At 42.2% G+C, this 19887-nt stretch overlaps 1 protein-coding gene across 3 annotated transcripts in view; it reads left to right on the plus strand.

Annotated features, from left to right (window-relative positions):
- The window catches only part of Cluap1 (clusterin associated protein 1), a 36245-nt gene that overhangs the window by 383 nt on the left and 15975 nt on the right, over positions 1-19887 (plus strand). The window contains exons 1-8 of one of the 3 annotated variants that reach the window (XM_029570124.1): positions 471-528; positions 2344-2455; positions 3441-3525; positions 4531-4707; positions 9376-9471; positions 10685-10768; positions 16845-16978; positions 18625-18766. In XM_029570124.1, the coding sequence (XP_029425984.1) occupies positions 486-528; positions 2344-2455; positions 3441-3525; positions 4531-4707; positions 9376-9471; positions 10685-10768; positions 16845-16978; positions 18625-18766 (873 nt within the window). In that variant the 5' untranslated portion in view covers positions 471-485. Of the gene's footprint in view, positions 1-470; positions 529-2343; positions 2456-3440; positions 3526-4530; positions 4708-9375; positions 9472-10684; positions 10769-16844; positions 16979-18624; positions 18767-19887 lie in introns of those variants that run through there. The other 2 variants (XM_008846129.3, XM_008846134.3) reach the window with 2 other exon arrangements.

Genomic DNA, 19887 nt, shown 5'->3' on the forward strand with positions numbered 1-19887 from the left:
GCGTGGGAGAGGTCGTGGGAAATAGGGGCTTTCCGCGTCAGAGTTTGGAGAAAAAAACCAAGGAGGGACTGGGTGGGCGGCAGTTGCGGTTGTTTTAACGATCTGTCACAAACTGAGCTGTGTACTCCTATCTAGAGGAGACAGGCACCAAGAGGTCAAAGCAATTTGAACAAGTTACAGGTAGAAAGAGATCCCCTTGGAGTTTGAATCCAGGTTGTCTGAACTCCAAAGCCAGCGTCCTTCCGAAGGGGCTGATGGGAGCTTGGAAGCCTTTGCAGGAGGGTGGGAAAGTGGAAGAATGAGTTTTGAGTATTAGTTGCGTTTTCATGGTATATATTTTACGTTTCCATGTCTTATTGTTCCTGATTTTAACAGCAAGTTAAGTGGTATTCCTGGCTGAAATACTCTGAAGCACAGACGGGTGAAATACTTCCCCCAGGTCACACAACTAGACATGGGTGGAACCAAGGATTAAGACTTTAGGGATGTGTGACCTACAGTCTAGCTCCACCTGCAGAGGAGTAGCAGGTGATTGCCACATTGGTGCACTCTGAGGAGCTGTTTTAAGGCCAGTTTTTCTCACCAAATTATCGGTCAGTGTTAAAGTACTCCTTTCAGTCATGAATTAATTGTAAATATACAGGACAATGCACATTTTATTGATGTAGCTGTTAACGTCAATCTTTAATTTTTTTATGTGTGTTAGTGTTCTTGCTCGCATGTAAGTGCACCACGTGTGTGCAGTGACCACAGAAGAGGGCATCAGATCCCTTGGAACTGGAATTACAGATGGTTGTTGGAGATGCCATGTGGGTGGTGGGAACTAAACCCTGGTCCTCTGCAAAAACAGCTAGTACTCTTAACCACTAAGCCCCCTATCCAGCCCCTTAGCATCAGTCTTGAGTGAATCATGACTTAATGGGATTTGTTGGTACTCCATACAGTGTAACGTTGTCCCACATCAATTTTGATGCAGCCAAGACTTTACTAGGGGACTGTTGAATAGAGTTGTACTGGAAGAGTGTTCAAGAAGATTTCACAGTGGTCACCTAAATAAATGCTGTGCACTTGTGTAATGTATAGGAATCTGTCTCCATTTTAACAATAGAGAACTTGACTGCTTACTCCTTAGTTGGAAGAAGTATTTAAACAAAGCCTTGCTGATGAGATGGCTGCCGTTTTATTTTCTGTAACCTTTCATTTCTGCTGTCTGGTGCAGTTCACCCTAGTCTACAGTGCCTAGGAGGTTACAGGATTGTCAGTAGGACATGTTAATATCTGTCTTCAAGCAGCATGCAGATGAGGATAGACACTGCATGGCTAGGAGGCACATTAAAGAGATCCCAGCATCGTGTGTTGGTTGTGTCCATTCCTATATCTTGCTTTCTTTTTTTTTTCTGTCCCTCTCTCTCCTGCTTTCTTGAAGCATTGTAGTTTTATTAGGTGTTCCCAGCCTAAAAAAATTAAAATTACTATTTTTAATTTGTTTTTACAATAAATCTAAATATTGCATATAGTTAACCACTCAATATTTCTCTGAATATAAGATAGCTAATCTTTAAATTTTAATGTTATGAAGATCTTATATGCTCACCAGAAAAAATACAAAAGATTCTTGAACTTCACTTTGTCATAGGCACTCTCCCCCATGAATAACTACTACCAACATATTTTTCTCATGACATTTTATAAACTAGGTAGTTCTTTAAAAAACAATTATGTGTAAGTGTATTGCTAGCATATTTGTTGGGCAATGCCCATGGAAGTCAGAAGAAGGCGTTGGAGCCCCTGGAACTGGAGTTACAGACAGTTGTTAACTACCATGTGGGTGCTGGGAATCGAAACCCGGTCCTCTTTGAGCGTAGCCTGTGCTCTTAACCACTGAGCTGAACCATCTCTCCAACCCCTAAAGCTAAGTAGATCTTTTTTTTTTTTTTTCGGTCTTTTTGAGATAGGGTCTCCCTGTTAGCCCCAGATGGTCTTGAACTCACAGAGATCTGCCTACCTCTGCCTCCCCAGTACTGGGATTAAAAGCCTGTACCACCACGCCCAGCAGTAGTTCTTATTTTAAGTAGTAAAAAGGCAGATGTCAGAAAGAAATTAAAACCACAGTTAACACTAAGCCCCGTTTCCACCAAAGAGCTTCTGTTTCCCCCATTGAATTTGGGTGGAATTTTTGTCTCCTTTTCCTTTCCCTCTTACCAAGTTGATAAATTCAGCCTCTAAAATGTTAGTAGCTTGGGAAGAATCAACAAGAAGGGAAAACAGAAACACTAAGATTAACTAACCAAAAATACTTGCCCTTTGATGAGGACTGACTGAGTTGTGTTTTGAATTGAACAGATTTCACAGAGATGATGAGAGCTTTGGGTTACCCACGACACATTTCTATGGAAAATTTCCGCACACCCAATTTTGGACTTGTTTCCGAAGTGCTGCTGTGGCTTGTGAAAAGGTTAGAAATGCATTTTATTCAAGTGTCAGGATGAACACTTGATTTTCTTCATTAGCTAACTGGAAAGCAGATACTGCTGTGGTGCAAGAGGAAGAATATAGTACAAAATGCATATAATGGACTCAGTTGTAACCTGCTAAAAATCACAAAGTTTAAAGAATTTAACATTAAGGGGTGACTGTTTTGTTTGAGCACTAGTGTAAGCTCCTCTTCATCTCCTCACCACAAAGTGACAGGGACCTTATTGAATGCACACTCTGAATACACTGGATTAGAAATAACATAGATGGGTCTGAAGAGAAGGCTCAGTGGTTAAGAGTGCATGCTGCTCCTGAGCACTCCAGTGTGATTTTCAGCACTCATGCTGGGCAACTGACAACTGCCCATAACTCCAGCTCTGGGAGGATCTGACACCTGTATCCTCCTGTGTCCTTCATGGGCACCAGCACTTGCATGCATATAGATATACACAGACTCACACACATACACATAATTAAAAATTTTTAAAAACTAAGATCTTTTTTTTTTAAATGTAGATTTTTCATTGTGTTGAAAGTCTTAATTTGGGGGCTGGAGAGATGGCTCGATGGTTAAGCACACTGGTTGCTCTTGCAGAGGACCTAGGTTCAGTTCCCAGCAGCCACATGGTTACTAATAACTATCTGTAACTCCAGTCCTAGGGGATTCAATGCCCTCTTCGAAGGGCTTTGCACACTTTACATATATACAGGTAAACTCATAAACACTCATATACATAAAATTTTAAGGTCTAATTTGATTAGAGTTGGCAACCTTTTGTGTTACTGTTCTGTTTTTGAGATGACATCTCACTATATAAGCCTAGCTGGCCTGCAGCTTGCTTTGTAGACCAGGCTGGCCTTGAACTCGGAGACCTTCCCAAGTGCTAGAATTACAGGCATGTCCTACCATGCTTAACTTGAATGGACTTTCTCTTGGATTGGCTCACGCTTGTTTTCTCCGATAGGTATGAACCGCAGACGGACATCCCTTCTGACATTGAGACTGAACAAGACAGAGTTTTCTTCATTAAGGCAATTGCCCAGTTCATGGTTAGTTCATAGTTATTTTATGGTGCTGTCAAATTAAATAAATTACAAAAGGATGAATCCTAGTTAGGATTGCTTTCGAATTGAGTGCTGAGTTTACTTTCTGTTGCTAGGTTTCTGTGGAGCCATTTCACTAAAGTTGATTTTTGTTTCTGTTTTTACCTCATTACTTGTTAAGTCAAGGGTTTTATTTATTTTGGAGTAGTAGTACATTTTATGGCTCAGAAAACTTTAGATTATGAACTTATACAGAGAAAAATGACTTTCTACCATGTGTGCTCTGGGCCAAGTTCTACTCACGATACCCACTATTTTAAGTTGATCCCAGGTTTGGTTTATGCATATTTAAGCAATAAGAATTTTTCCCCCTTTGACACAAACAGTAGCATAATGTATACACCACGGTGTGTATAGCATCTTACTTTCTTCACTTAGTGGCATATTTTGGAGAACTTTCCAAATGTATATAGAATTCCCTCTCTTACATTTGAGTTAATACTGCTTGCGTGAGTATTCCATAATTAGGTTACTTACATAGGTATTTAGGTACTTTACAACTTTTGCTTTTTGAAATAATTCTGTAATGTATGAATATACTTTTTTATTTATATAAATGTGAGTTTATGCCTAGGGTAGTTCTTAGGATTGGAATTACTGGGTCAAAAGATATGTGCAATTGTGATTTTTCTGACTTTTCCCAAGTTGCTCTCCATCAATATATGAGACACTTAAATCTTTTATTCTTAATTAATGGGTTGCATCATAATTGTTGGCCAGAGACATTTTCAAATTACCTACACAGGATGTGGATAATACATGGAAAGGAAGAAGCAGGGTATGGTAGTGTACACTTGTAATTCTAGTGAAACAATGAAACAGGAAGATGAGAATTTGAATCTAGCCTGGACTGCACAGTGAGTTTTAGACCAACCTGGGTTACATAGTGAGACCTTGTCTCTTGTCTGAAATTAAAAACAAAAACAAAAAAATGTGTCTGTCTCAAAACAGGCCACAAAAGCACATATAAAACTCAATACTAAGAAGCTTTACCAAGCAGATGGGTATGCAGTCAAAGAACTACTGAAGATCACTTCCATCCTTTATAATGCTATGAAGACCAAAGGGATGGAGGGCTCTAATGTAGAAGAAGATATCAGCAAATTCAAGTTTGACCTGGGCTCCAAGGTAAAGATGATGAAGTTTGTGGCTAGGGGATGTGTTTTGTTTCGTTTCGTTTTGTTTTGCGGGGTGAGGTCCCCCCCCCCCGCTTCAAACTTGGCAATAGACTGGGTCTGACTTGCAGTACTGCTTCTTACTGGCAGACTAAGGATAGTGCATCAGTCTGTGGTAACAGTTTTGTTCTCCTCAGTGTTGAGATAAAGGCAAAGTCAGAATAAATTCAACTGTTTAAAAGCCTCATTTTCAGCTGGGTGTGGTGGCAGACGCCTTTAATCCCAGCACTTGGGAGGCAGAAGCAGGCGGATCTCTGTGAGTTCAAGGCCAGCCTGGTCTACATAGTGAGTTCCAGGCCAGCTGGGGCTACAGGGGAACCCTGCCTCAAAAAAAAAAAAAAAAAAAAAGCCTCATTTTCCAGGTAGTGTTCAAGCACTTAGGATATAAGTACAAACAAAGAAGACAGAAATCCTGTGTTTCTGTTGCTTAGCTGAAGAGACCCAGACTATGAATGACAGTAATACAGATGTAGAAGTTCTGATGCAGTAGGTGCCCTGGAGAAGAGCAGAGCATTGTATAGATGGGGTGTCCTGGGAGATAGGATAGTATCCTAACTAGACCATCAGGGACTCCTCCAGGCTTGGATACTTCTTAGCACTGATCTGAGAGAAGGTTCAGGCCATGAAGGTGGGAGTGAGAGGAATGTCCCAAGATGAGAATATGCTTTGTATATTTGAGAAAAAGAGAGGAAGCCCTCTGATGGGAGACAGGAGGGGAGGCAGTAGCAGATCCTCTGGCTTCTGAAAGCCTTTGACCTTTACTCTGAAAAAGAAAATGGGAGTTTTCAGCAGAGATGTACACGCTTTAATTTTCCTGTTAAAAGGCTCACTTTTGGGGCTGGAGAGATGGCTCAGCAGTTAAGAGCACTGACTGCTCTAGCAGAGGACCTGGGTTTGATTCCCAACACCCACATGGCAGCTAACAACTATCTGTAACTCCAGTTCCAGGTGATCCAATGCCCTCTCCTGACCTCCATGAGCACTGCATGACATGGGTACACTTACATACATGCAGGTGATACACTCATAAACATAAAATAAAAATAATAAAATATTTTATTTTTTAAACTATTTTTATTTTGTGTTTGCACGTATTGCCTGCATGTAGGTAAGTGCACCCGTGTCATGCACTTACAGAAGAGGCTGTCTGATCCTCTGGAACTAGAGTTACAGACAGTTGTTAGCTGCCATGTAGGTGCTGGGATTCAAACCTGGGTCTTCTGAAAGAACAACCAGTGTTCTTAACCTCTGAGCCATCTCTCCAGCCCTAAATAAAATATTTTTAAAAGACTCACTTTCAACTGAGTGAGGTGACATGTACCTGTATTCCTAGCTACTTGGGAGACTGAAGCTGAATGATCACTTGGACCCAAGAGTGCTAGGTGTGTCTGGGAAATGTAGAAAGACTCCCACCTCAAAAAAGTTGAGGGCTAAGAGGATGGTGTAGTGTTATAACTTGCCTTACATGAGCAAGGCCCTGGATTCAGTCCCCTGCAACAATAGAAGAGGACTTGTTACCCATCAGTCCAAAGCAGAAACCAGGGTAGAAGCAACAAGACTAGAAAGGAAAGGATGGCGGGCACTTTGAGTAGAGTGGCAGTGGGGGCAGGGGAGTGGATTTCAGGAATTAGAATTAGAGGAAGGAGCAGCTGTTTGGTTCATCTTTGCCTTCAGAATGGGCACCCATCAGCCTACAGCCAGAATCTCCAACAAAAGGCAGTGATAGTTTCATGGGCCTTGAGATGGGGAGAAGGGTCAGGAATAAAAAGTTAGGATGGGGAAAGTGTCTTCAGAGCTTCATCTTGCCATAAAGAGGCTTCAGCATAGGCAACTGAAGAGAGCCTCAGACCAAGGCTTGATTAGGATCCTGGAATATGAAGTCATCCCAGCTGGGAGCACATGTTAATCTGGTACCAGGGCAGCGCTTCTCTGGGAGACCTGCCGGAAGAAGCCTCATAATTGTCCTGCTTGTACCTGAGAGGCACACACCAGGAGCCGGACTCTTAGTGGAAGTTCAGATTTTTGGGGGGTTGTTTGTTGAAACAAGGTCTTTGTAGCCCCAGCTGGCCTGTAACTCACTATGTAGACCAAACTGGCCTTGATCTCATATATATCCACCTGCCTTTGTATCCTGAGTACTGGGATTAAAGGCAAAAGCCTGGCTCAGATTTTTTTTTTAAATATTTTACTTGTTATTTTTATTTGATGCGTATGAGTGTATTAAGTGCATATAGGTAGGTGCACCCCTGTCATGCAGTGCCCACAGAGGCCAGAAGGTGTCAGATTCCCTGGAACTGGAGTTAAAGGCTGTTGTTAGCCGCCATGTGGGTGCTAGGAATCAAACCCCCGCCCTCTGGAAGAACAACAAATGGTCTTTTTTAAAAAAAATTATTATTTTATGTGCATGAGTGTATTGCCTGCATGTGTGTGAGTGTACCCGTGTTGTGCAATGCCACGGAGGTCAGAAGAGGGCTTCCAATCCCCCTGGAACTGGAGTTAAGGATGGTTCAGTGCTGGGAATCGAACCTGGGTCCTCTGCAAGAGCAGTCAGTGCTTTTAACCACTGAGCCCCCAAATGTTCTTTTTGTTTTTTGTTTTTTGTTTTTCAGAGCTGAGGACCAAACCCAGGGCCTTGTGCTTGCTAGGCAAGCACTCTACCACTGAGATAAATCTCCAACCCCCCAATTTTTTTTTAATTTTTATTTGTTTTTATGTGTATGAATGTACTGTCTGCATATGTGTAAGTACACCCATGTTTTGCAATGCCTGCAAAGTCAGAAGAAGGTGTCAGATCCCCTGGGACTGGTGTTAAAGATTGTTGTTAGCCACCATGTGGGTGCTCGGAATTGAATCTGGGTCCTCTGCAAGAGCAGTCAGTGCTCTTAACTGCTGAGCCATCTCTCCAGCCCACAACAAGTGTTCTTAACTACTGAGCCATCTTTCCAGCCCTCAGATATTTTTAAATTGTATGTCTGTCTGTCCATCCGTCCATCTGTGTTTATGTTTGTGAGCGCTCACATACTGTAGCACACGTAGTAGTGAGAGGACAACTTGTGTGAGCTGTCTCTCTCTTCCTACCATGTGGGTACTGGAAATTGAACTCGGGTAGTCAGGCTTGGTGGCAACCACCTTTACTCTGAGATGCTTTACCCACTTGTCCATGTTCAAACATATTTTAAAGGTAGATTTTATGGGATTGGGTATGAATTGGGATAGCTAAGATGACATGAAGAAGATCCTCAAGCCATGTTTGATGTGCTACTGCTCAAGGTCTGCATCTGAGCTGTATTATCTGGGACAACTGGCCAAAGTAGCTAGCATAACCAAGGAAATGAACTCTGATATTAATTTTTTTTGGTCTTTTTGAGACAGGGTCTCCCTATAGCCCCAGCTGTCCTAGAACTCACTATGTAGACCAGGCTGTCCTTGAACTCACAGAGATCCACCTGCCTCTGCCTCCTGAGTGCTGGGATTAAAGGCATGAGCCGCCATGCCTGGCAATTTTTAAGTAATTTAAGTATGAAAACAGCTAGCATGGCGAGTGTTCACACTATTAGACATCATAGCACTAAAAATTTTTGTCTGAGAATGCTTGAGTTTGCCTGTGAACATGTTAAGTTTATAAGGGTCTTTGGATGTCCAAGTGGAGATACCTAGCAAGAGTCATTGTTTGACACTGGAGTTTGGAGTCAGGAGGTATCAGCCTGCATGTGAGATTAAAGTCATGGGGTTAGCAGTATTTTGGGGGCAGGAGACAGCTGATGTAACCTATACCACTGTTAAGAATTGGGAATAGTCTGGTAAATCCTACAGAGAAGTGAGGTATTTGCTGTGAGTGAGGCAGGAAAGCAGATAAAAAGCTGGACATGGTACCCTGGGCATAAAGAAGAAAAGCTGAAGCTATAATGGGGCACAGAGTTCCTGAGGACCAAAGAAGAGTGAAAAAAGTCATCTGCTGAGAATTAGCGGGGAGCTGTTGTTGATGGGTTGGAAATAAGAGAGAAGATAGGAGTTAGTTCAGGAGAGGGAACAAGGATGCATATGTTTATGTTTGGGCTCTTTGGGAAATTTAGCATATCCAAGGAAGAAAGGGACATGCACACCCTAAGAAAAAAGAGCTAAGTTGTCATCATAGTTGTTGGCATCATCTTCCTGGCTGTAGTCCCCTGTGGGAGCCCAGGAGAGGTAAGTACTTAGTGGACTTACCAGAGTTGTGCAGCAACCTATTAAAGAAACTCTAAGGCAGAAGATGGACAGAAGTGGAGGACAGTTAAACATGGGCCTTGGGATGGTGCAGTAGAATGTAGCCCCCAGATTGCCCCTTTAGTCATTCTAGTATTAGAGACCTAATCCAAACAGGAAACACATTAGCACTCCATTGCATATAACTCCTTGTGGGTTCAGTTTGGCTTGATGTTGGCTTTCTAAGAAACCAGGTGTCCTGGAATTAGTCCCTTTTGTACTTGGGTTAGTGTTTCCTAAGTAACTGTCCTGGGAGCTCTGTCCTACAGCAGTAGGTGGGGCTGCTGACATGTGCTACCTGAAGCAAATGATTGAAGTTAACAGACTGGCTGCTGAATGCCTAGTAAAAACTGATGGTTATGTATTTGCTATTTTGCAGATTGCAGATTTGAAAGCAGCCAGGCAACTTGCTTCTGAAATCACTGCTAAAGGAGCATCTCTGTATGATCTACTGGGCAAGGAGATCGAGCTGAGGGTAGGTAGTGTTCAGATAAAGAATGGAAATTTTCTCTTGTAGACTTTTTTATTCAATTTTGTTTCTTCTGTAATTATTCCAATTTCTACTAAATTTTTACCTGATCAAATGAGTTAATGTGGGGGAAAGTGGGGTCTTAGCTTCTTTTTCTGATTCTAGTGGGTGCTGGTCCACTGGTTTTAATGCCTTTAGCTTCTAGGACTGGAAAGTACATGGCATGGGGCTGTGACTCTCTTCCTTGTGCCTCTTTCTCTGCTTTCTTCTCTGTGGGCCCCTCTCACCCTCTGGTTCCCAGAACTCACTGCCCAACAGAATCACCCACAGATATTTACAAAACTCCTGAACCCGGGCCTTCATGCTGATGTCACTGTTATAGGATGTGATCTGGGCATTAGGAGTTTTCCAGAGGTCTCCCAGGTTATTATAACAAAGTTTATGGCCAGTGATCTAGGCAATCACTCACAAGCAGTAGGCAGTTAATGTTACTGTGAAACCTAACTTGCTGTTCAGCACCAAACACAAAGTGTACACCATCCACTCCTTTAAAAGTAGCTGTTTAAGTATGGTTTCTAAATTTTGCTGAACATTGGGCTCCCCTGATATCCAGGTTCTTGTTTTTTTTTTAATATTTTATTATTACTTTATGTAATACGTGTATTGCCTGCATGTAGGTAAGTGCACCTGTGTCATGCAGTGCCTGCAGAAGACAGAAGAGGCTGTCAGATCCCCTGGAACTGGAGTTATGGACAGTTGTTAGCTGCCATGTGGGTGCTGGGATTCAAACCCGGGTCTTCTGCAAGAACAGCCAGTGGTCTTAACTGCTGAACCATCTCTCAAGCCCCCCAGGTTGTCTTTATACCATAAGTCAGCAAGTTTGGGCTGAGAACCTGGGATCAAGGCTTCCAGCAAACAGCAGTTTGGAAAGTGCTAGGATAAGAAGAAATATACTGTTAAATCCCTACCTATGCAGACTGATGATTGTTAAAGCATGTACGCTCAGTCCAACAGTTTTACTCTAAACACATTTCATTGTGTACGGGAAGCTATACATCTGTAATCACAGCAGTTTAGGAGTCTAAGCTTGGAGGGCTTGCAAGTTCATGCTCAGCCAGGGCAACATAGCTGAGCTGTCAAAGAAAAAATATTGGCAACTATGAAAATTAAAAAGGGAACTCCTTTTCTCAAAACGTATAAGTGATTTCATTTCTCCTAGGAACTGAGAACAGAAGCCATTGCCAGACCTCTGGAAATAAACGAGACTGAAAAAGTGATGAGAATTGCAATAAAAGAAATTTTGGTAAGATTGCATTTCTTTTATGTTTTTACACTTGGAACTCAAAAATATGATTTTATGTCTACACCAGACAGCATAAGATAGGCTTAGTAACAAGTGATATTTTAGGAGAAATTTAGAGGCTATTCCAGGATTCCTAGGTTATAAGTACTACTTTTCCCCCTCATAAGTAAAAGCAGTTTATCATGTTATTAAAATTTCACTAGTTTTGGGCTGGGCGTGGTGGCGCACACCTTTAATCCCAGCACTTGGGAGGCAGAGGCAGGTTGATCTTTGTGAGTTCGAGGCCAGCTGGTCTACATAGTGAGTTCTAGGACAGCTGGGGCTATAAGAAGACCCTGTCTCAAAAAGACAAAAAAAATATTTCCACCAGTTCTAATAATTTAAATCCAATAATATAATTTTTATTTAGCCAATTCCTTACCACTGTGCATTTAAATAATTTCCAGGTTTTCATTTTTGTCTCTGATTAGTGGCAGGCCTTGTACCTACCAGACAAGTACTTTGCCAGCCCTCAATGTAAGCATCCCTGTAATAAGTAGAATAATTACCATCATTTACTACTCATCCACCATTAATTTTTTAATATTTATTTTATGTGTATGCATTTAATTGCCTGCATGTAAGTAAGTGCACCTGTATTGTACAATGCCCACAGAGGTCAGAAGGGCTGTCGGATCCCCTGGGACTGGAGTTTCAGACAGTTGTTAGCTACCATGTGGGTGCTGGGATTCGAACCCGGGTCTTCTGCAAGAACAGCCAGTGTTCTTAACCATTGAGCCATCTCTCCAGCCCATTAAGTTTTGATAGAGATGCATACACATGTAGATGCACATTTATTTATAGATACACATTTTAATAGACCAAGATCACACTCTTCTAAGCTTTGAGGATACTTAGCACCTGGATCTTGGCTTTGAAATATCATTCTCCACTAATAGAAACCAAGGATCCCAGGAAAAACGATTCATTCCAGACCTGATCAGGAGAAATGCAATTTCTTATTGTGCCTGGAGGAACAGAAGTACTCAGAGGATACAAGGGATCTTTCAGAGCCAAGTTGATGGGCTTCCATTGGCCAAACCAGAGATAGTTTACATTTAAAAATATGGTAGTTTATTTTATAGTTGAATGATAGAAAACAATCATTTCTCATATAAAAATAAAATGTTTTAAGGAGGCTGCTAATTACAAAGAGGAAAAAAGTAAGTTCTTATTTGGAGTCTAGGGTCATCCCTTAATTAGGAGATGGAAATGACATCGACACAGTGATGTTCATGACACAACTTGACACTATACTACCTGGTAGGGTGCAGTATTTTCTGTGATATTCCTGCTGAAGATGCGTAATTTGAATCTATTAAACAAAGCTAGGCTGGAAGCATTCTATCAAGTAACTGACCTATACTTGCAAACAGTTAGGTTATGAAAGCCAAGAAAAACAAACATTCTAGACCAAAGTAGGCCATAGAGATGTGACAACAGAGTGCCATGGTAGCTCCTGTCTGCTGTGGGGGGCTTCCTTAGGACAAGTGGGGAGACAGCAGTGAGCCTGAGATTAGATGATGGCTATGTGGTAATGCTCTTGTCCTGATGTAATGACTGTATTATAGTAGTAGGAAATACACATGAAAGTATTTAAGGTAATGGGACATCTGGCCAGCAACTTCTCCTCACCTAGTTCAGGAAAAAATGATTTGTATTATACTCTAACGTTTCTTTAAATTTATGACCATTTCTCAATTTAAAAATTTGTGAATGGACATACTCTTAAAGCGTGTTCTAACTGAATCAAGTGAACATGGCCAAACATGCCTTGAGCACTGAATGTTAAAAACTAATCCTCCAGAAGACGCAGACTTAGTTTCTTGGTGAACATCTCCTATGATCTCTTCATTGTTACATACAAAAATATGTATCTATGATGTCTGATAATTCTGAAAGCAAAAGCAAAACAACAGCATGGTTACTTAGAAGGGGTTATGAAGTACAGGCCAGTTATTTCAGAAAGCAAAGAGTTTGTTTATTGATCTTTCTTACTTGGGTAACAAGTAATCTAAAATACTTTTTAAGATTAGATAAATTTCTTAGGTTGTAATCTGACTTTGAGTCAGAGAATAGTTATTAGCAAGAGTTGTTAAATAAGGGGTTGGAGAGATAGCTCAGCAGTTAAGAGTGTGTACTGCTCTTCCCAAGGACCCAAGTTGGCTCCCAGCAGCCATAACTGCCTGTAACTCCAGGAGATCTGATGCCCTCTCCTGGCCTCTGTGGGAGCAACACTCATATGCTCATACCCACTTAGGGACATATACACATAGTTTTTTTTTTTAATCTTAAAAAAGTTATTGGGCTGAAGAGATGGCTCAGTGGTTGAGAGCACTGACTGCTCTTGCAGAGGACCCAGGTTCAGTTCCCAGCACCCACATGGTAGCTAACAACTGTCTGTAACTCCATTTCCAGGGGCGACACCCTCTTCAGACCTCCATGGGCATTACATGACGTGGATGCACTTACATACACACAAGCCAATACACATGATATAAAAATATTAAGTAAAATATTTTTTATATTTTTCTTGAACTTTTGTACATTTCATAAGTTTTTAATCAAATTTAGACCCCCCTCCCCCATCCATGCCCCCACATATTTTTTTAAAAAGAGTTATTGAGTAAGAACCGACCTTCCTGTTGGGACAAGCTCACATTTCTACTGGAATTTTTAAAGCATTTGCAGCTAATTAGTGTTTTAGCGATTTTTAAAATAGTGTGCTGGGCTGGTGGTACAGCTCAGTCATTGAGTTCTTGTCTGGCATGAATAAGATTGATCCCCAGCACCAAAAAAAAAAGTAAACAAAAGTTTCCACAGAAATCATTAGTTTACTTCCACCAAAAAAGAAAAAAAAAATTAAGCCAAAAATTCACTAGCAATAGCCATTTTTGTTTTCAAAATAAATGTACTGTCTTTGAGAATCTGAGAAATCCTGGAGAGTGTCTTATCTTCTAACGTTATTTCTTTGTGAATCCCATGACTTTACAGAGCCTGCAGGTAAATAGCCAGAAAACTTTTGGTATATTAACACACATGCAGAGTACTGGAGGGGAGCCCCATCTTACCTTCAAGAGCTTCATTCAGGGTTCACATAGACCCAAGTTGGGTTCTAGATTCTTAGTAGAGCTCACTGATGCTCTGAACTACCAGGCACCCGACGGCAGCTTCTTACAGCACGAGGGTGAAAACACATTTGCTCTCACTATGCCTCTTCAAGCAAACCTGCTCTTGTTCGATAGGGAGGTCTATGATTATGACCAGTGGTCTCTAATCCCCTTTCCTCTCTTACTTAGTACCAGCTTCCCAGGGCCTCTGTCCCCTTGTGTCTGGACCCCTTCCACAGCTGGAGCTCACCAGCATGGCTGTGGAAGCAGTGGGAGTTGCTGTGGGAGCTGCCTGGTCACTGTCTTCCCCAACAAAGCAGTTTCCCTATTTATTTTTAGTTTGTAGGTGAGCTTCTTTTGCCAATGAGAGAGAAGAATCTTTGTCAATCCCAGCAGGCAGTGGGTTAGCACTGAGGCAGCTCACGTTTCTTTTGTTCCCTCCTGAGCCAAGCCATGTTTTTATTATTTTTATGTGTATGCATGTATTGCCTGCACCCACATTGTGAAATGCCGGCGGCGGTCAGAAGAGGCTGTCGGATCCCCTGGGATTGGCGTTACAGACAGTTGTTAGCTGCCATGTGGGTGCTGGGATTTGAACCCAGGTCTTCTGCAAGAACAGCCAGTGTTCTTAACCACTGAGCCATCTCTACAGGCCGCCAAGCCATATTTTTAATATGTGTATATGGGGGGGTGGGTAATGTGTGCACATGCACATGTGCCTGTTCATTCCCTAGGCTGGTATTTTGTAACCTGGGAGCAGTCCAAGTTGACTGCTTACAGGCAGATTGACAGTGCAAAGTGATTGGTACCCAGTCCTAACCAAGCAGGCTGAACAGAAGTCCTAGGCGCCTCTCTGTCTTGTTGAGGATCCCACTCTTTCCACTTCTGTTTATTTCCCTTTTCATGAAAATAACCATAATTTTTTTTCTGGGTCTATATTCCCTCCATTCATTTCTGCCCCTGGAAATAGTGTGTCAAATAAGTCAGGTTGGGGTGGGGGGTGTTTATGTTAGTGTTCTGGTTTGTCTCTGCATTGCTGTGACAAAACACTCTGACCATGACCAACCTGGGGAGGAAAGGATTTATTTTATCTTATATCTCCCAGGTCAGTTTATCAGGGAGCCCAAGTTAGGAACTCAGGGCAGGAACCAGGAGGCAGGAACTGGAGCACAGGCCATGGAGGAATGCTGCTTACTGGCTTGTTCCCCTGGCCCCTGCTCAGCCTGCTTATGCAACAACACAGGCCCATCTGCCCAGGGGTGGTACCACCCACAGTGGGCTGGGCCCCCCACATCACTCATCAAGAAAATTCCCCTCAGACATGGCCACAGGCCAGTCCAATAGAGGTAATTCCCCAACTGGGGCTCCCTCAACCCAGGTTTGGCAAATTGACACTAAAGCTATCCAGCACAATTGACCCCTTGTCAACTTGACACACAAACATCACTATTAAACCATAACTTTCTAATTTCTGTCCCCAAGATATGATGTTAACATCACAACATAAGACAGTACAACCTTAAAAACCCCACAGTCCTTAAAAAAATCCAAACACTTAAAAGTTCATAGTCTCTCTGTCTTATTTCAAAGGGAAGAATCGGGCACACTTAAGCAAAACCGAAGTCCAGCAAAGTAGTTCGAGGCTGGACATCTGGGATTCACTCATGATCTTCTGGCCTCCAAAGGGTTTGGGCAGCTTCACTTCTCTGGCTCTGCTGTCCACAGCACACACAGCTTATCTTGTAGGCGCCTCTCTGGGTACAAAGCCTCAGATTCTCTCCATGACCCCTTCAGTCCTGGGGTCTTAACTGCAACTGAAGCTGCATTTTCACCTATGGCCTTTCCTGGCCTCTCAGAGTGCCAAGACTCAGCTGCTCTCTGTGACCCCTTCACACTTTTAACACCAGAACCATGCAGGAGACTCTTACACATTACCAAGTCCTGCTTCCAGCTTGAAATAGAGGTGCAGGTCCCCTCTGTGTGCTGACCCTGAGGAAATACCTCCCAGAAGATTCCACCACAATGATGCTGGTCTCTTGTTACTTACAATTGATTTTTCAGCCCCAGCTAACCAGCATCAATTGTCCCCGTAAAGCAAAAGTTTTGCTTCAGGTTCTGGTCTCTTCTTAATCATAGCTGATTCTTCAGCCCCAGCCGACCAGAACCCACAGATTCTCAATCCAAAAATCTCACATGAACAGCCCTGATAGTCTCTGCTTCCCTTTGAAGCTTCACAAGCCAGACCCCCATTGTCTATAACTCTTTCAGCATAACTTTTCCAAGCTCCACAGCAACAAACTCTGAGCACGCAATAGCTTTTCCAGCCCTAAGTTCCAGACACTTCCACAGTCCTCCCCAAAACACGAAGGTCAGGTCTGTCAAAGCAATACCCCACTTTCAGTACCAATTACTGTCTTAGTTTGTTTCTTCATTGCTGTGACAAAATACTCTGACCACTACCAACTTGAGGAGGAAAGGGTTTATCTTACATCTCCCGGGTCACAGTTTATAGGGAGCCCAAGGTAGGAACTCAGGGCAGGAACCTGGAGGCAGGAGCTGGCGCACAGGCCATGGAGGAATGCTGCTTACTGGCTTGTTCCCCTGGTCCCTGCTCAGCCTGCTTTCTTATGCAACACAGGCCCCCCTGCCCAGGGGTGGCACTACCCACAGTGGGCTGGGCCCTCCCACATCACTCATCAAGAAAATTCCCCTCAGACATGGCCACAGGCCAGTCCAATAGAGGAAATTCCTCAACTGAGGCTCCCTCAGGTGTGTCAAGTTGACACTAAAGCTATCCACCACAGTTGGTTTGCTTTTTTGTGTGTTTAATGTGATGTTGCTCTACCAAAGTGTTGAGAAATTCTGTCTTCAGAGTCAGGTAGCAGTCCTCCCTGGTATCTTTTCTAATTATTTCCTGTTCAAAATAGGCACAGGTTCAGAAGACTAAAGATCTGCTCAATAATGTGGCCTCTGATGAAGCTAACTTAGAAGCCAAAATTGAAAAGAGAAAGTTAGAGCTGGAAAGAAATCAGAAGCGACTACAGACCCTGCAGAATGTCAGGTAGACGTGAAAACCTGAGTAAGTAGCAGGTATCTGTCAAAGTTGGAGCAAAAGCTGAGAGAGTGGCATTAGATGTTAAGCAGCAAAAGCAGCTTCAGCAAGCAGACCGTGTTTCGCAATTCTGTTGCTGCCTGCCCTAAACACAGCCTGCTGCACTCACTCTCTATATTGCTTTCAATATGTCTACAACAGCTAGACTCTGAAGCTCTCTTTAAAGCCTTTGTGGTTTCTTGGAATATGAAGCAAAGTAAATCCAGATGGTAAATACCAGGCCTGGCCTCCTAAAATCTTGCCATAAATAGATGGAAACAGAGTACACTTCCATCTTTTGCTTTAAATATATTTTAGGCTTTTCAGACAGCAAGTACCAAGAGCATCAAGGGTCCCCCACCCAACCCTCTTCTGCTGAATCACTGCCCTGAGATTCATTGGGCTCACTAACCAGGTCTGCTTTACAGTTCATTCTAGTAGAGCTCCAAATCCTTTTAGTAGAAAAGTTGCTTTATTGTACTTTAAAAGATTAAATCTGGTCTAGAGAGATGGCTCAGCAATTAAGAGTACTGGTTCTCTTGCGGAGGACCCAGGTTCAATTCCTAGCACCCCTATGGCAGCTAACAACTGTCCTAACTCCAGTTCCAGGGGATCTGACATCCTCTTCTGACCTCTGCAAGCATTGCACAACACAAGTGCACTTACATACATGCAAGCAATACACTAATACACATAAAATAAAAATAACAAATATTTTTTTAAAAGATTAAATCAGTCTTTTTCGCTGTTTGTCTCTGTCTCCCCCCACCCCCACAACCTCTCCTCTCTTCCTTTCTGTGCTATTTTTTAAAATGATGTTACCCATGCTGTCTCCCAACTCCTAGGCTAAAGGGACTCTCCAGTCCAGGTGTGGTAGCACATGCCTTTAATCACACCACACAGAGGCAGAGGCAGGCAGATAGATATCTGAGTTTGAGACCAGCCTGGTCTACATAGCAAGTTCCAAGCCAGCCAGGGCTACATAGTGAGACCCTGTTTTAAACCCCTGCCCCTTGCTTAGGAAAGTCTGGAAGGGACTGGGTACATACTTGTAATCTCAGCACTCCGGAAATTGAGGCAGGAAGATTAGGAATTCAAGAGTTCAAGGCCAGCCCAGGCTACATGAGACCCTATCTAAAAATAAAACAAAAACAATCAAGAAAAACCCAAAAAACAAAAACCAATAAAAGATCTGGAAGGATGTGTGTCAAATTAAATGCATTACAAGGATTATAAGTAATTGTTCCATAATTGTGCTTTCAGGGTTATTTCAGATTTTTTTTTTAGTATGATGCAATTTTTTTTTAATTAAAAGAAGCATTTCATTACAACAGCATTAACCTATTCAATAACATTTTTCTGAGCTAGGGTACATCTCTTTCAATTTCAGATTTTTACAAAGAACACATGGTTTAAAAGGCTGTACTCATTTGGCAGGTAGAAAGGAGAAAAAGAAAGGTAGTTTTAAGCAGTCATCAGGGTGAGGACTTTGTATAATTAATGATTTCATGATGCAATTGAAAGAAAGCCATGACAGAATCTGGAACTCTTGAGTACAAATTTCAAACTGCTGTGTATTTACTAACCTTTCACCATTTTTTTCATTGCTTGTTTAGGCCAGCCTTTATGGATGAGTACGAGAAGATTGAGGAAGAGTTGCAAAAGCAGTATGACGTCTATCTAGAGAAATTTCGGAATTTGGCTTACCTGGAACAGCAACTTGAGGATCATCATAGGATGGAACAAGAGAAGTTTGAAGTAAGTCAGTGGCCTGATCATCAGTATAGGCCAGTCCTTCTGGTATATTACTTTATACTCAGTGCTTGTCAGTTTGTAAATATCATTGTATGAAAAAAAAAAAAAATACCCAGTCTGAGAGCTGCTCATGTAATGTGTTTTGATGGCTGCATAGCCTGGACTCATAGTTGTCAGAGTGTTGATGTGTTATCATTAGGGTTTGGAGAGTGAGGAGTGCAGACAGGCCAGTTGTGGCCTGTGAGATGGCTCAGCAGGTAAAGCACTTGCTGTGCAAGCCTGACCACCTGAGTTTGATCCCTGGAACCCATGTAAAGATAAGAGACCAACTCCATAAAGTATCTATCTGTATCTATGCTTAGAAAAGATGGGAAGGGGCTGGAGATAGTGGCACACACCTGTAATACCAGCGCTCAGGAGGCTGAGGCAGGAAGATCAGGAATTCAGGTGTTCAAATTCATAATTTATATTTTATTTGCACAGATTCACCACAGATTATACAGCTGATAAACTCTTAGTTCATTTAAAGATTTCTAAGCCATGGTTAATTGAGTCCCCCATACTAGCTCATTGGAGACTGCTTTATAAAGAATGACAGTTTATTGATTGATTTTGAGCAATATGTAGGACAAACCTAACCAGCTGTCTTACAAGTTCCTTTCTGCTATGTAAGAAAGAGATTCCAATAATTCAGAAGTTGATAAATGTGGAATTCAGAGCAAAGAAAATTGGACCAAGTTGCAGTCATTTTTCCAGTCACTCTTGTCCCTTGGGAGCATTTCTTAACCTAAAACAGTCATTTCAAATGTATATTCATAGTGAAGTTGATCTGCAGTCTCCCTTTCTCACACTATTCTTGCTGACTTTGGAATTGAGGGTATGCTAACTCCATTGTAAACTGAGGCTAGTGAATTAGGTAAATCAGTTTGTGCCTTGGAGAACTGACAGAGGAACTAACACACCCATGTGGATTCAGGGCTGGTAAAGAGCTCACTGCCATCATTCCTTTGTAGCAAAGAAGTGCCATTGAGGAATGAGTATGGGCAGGTGTGTTCTGAGGGCCATGAAGAATTTAGGCCATTTAGACAGTACTGGGTACCTGGGAGAGAATAAGAAGGTACCAG

Source organism: Nannospalax galili, unplaced genomic scaffold (assembly GCF_000622305.1).
Source record: "Nannospalax galili isolate Female #2095 unplaced genomic scaffold, S.galili_v1.0 scaffold471, whole genome shotgun sequence".
Lineage (NCBI taxonomy): Eukaryota > Metazoa > Chordata > Mammalia > Rodentia > Spalacidae > Nannospalax > Nannospalax galili.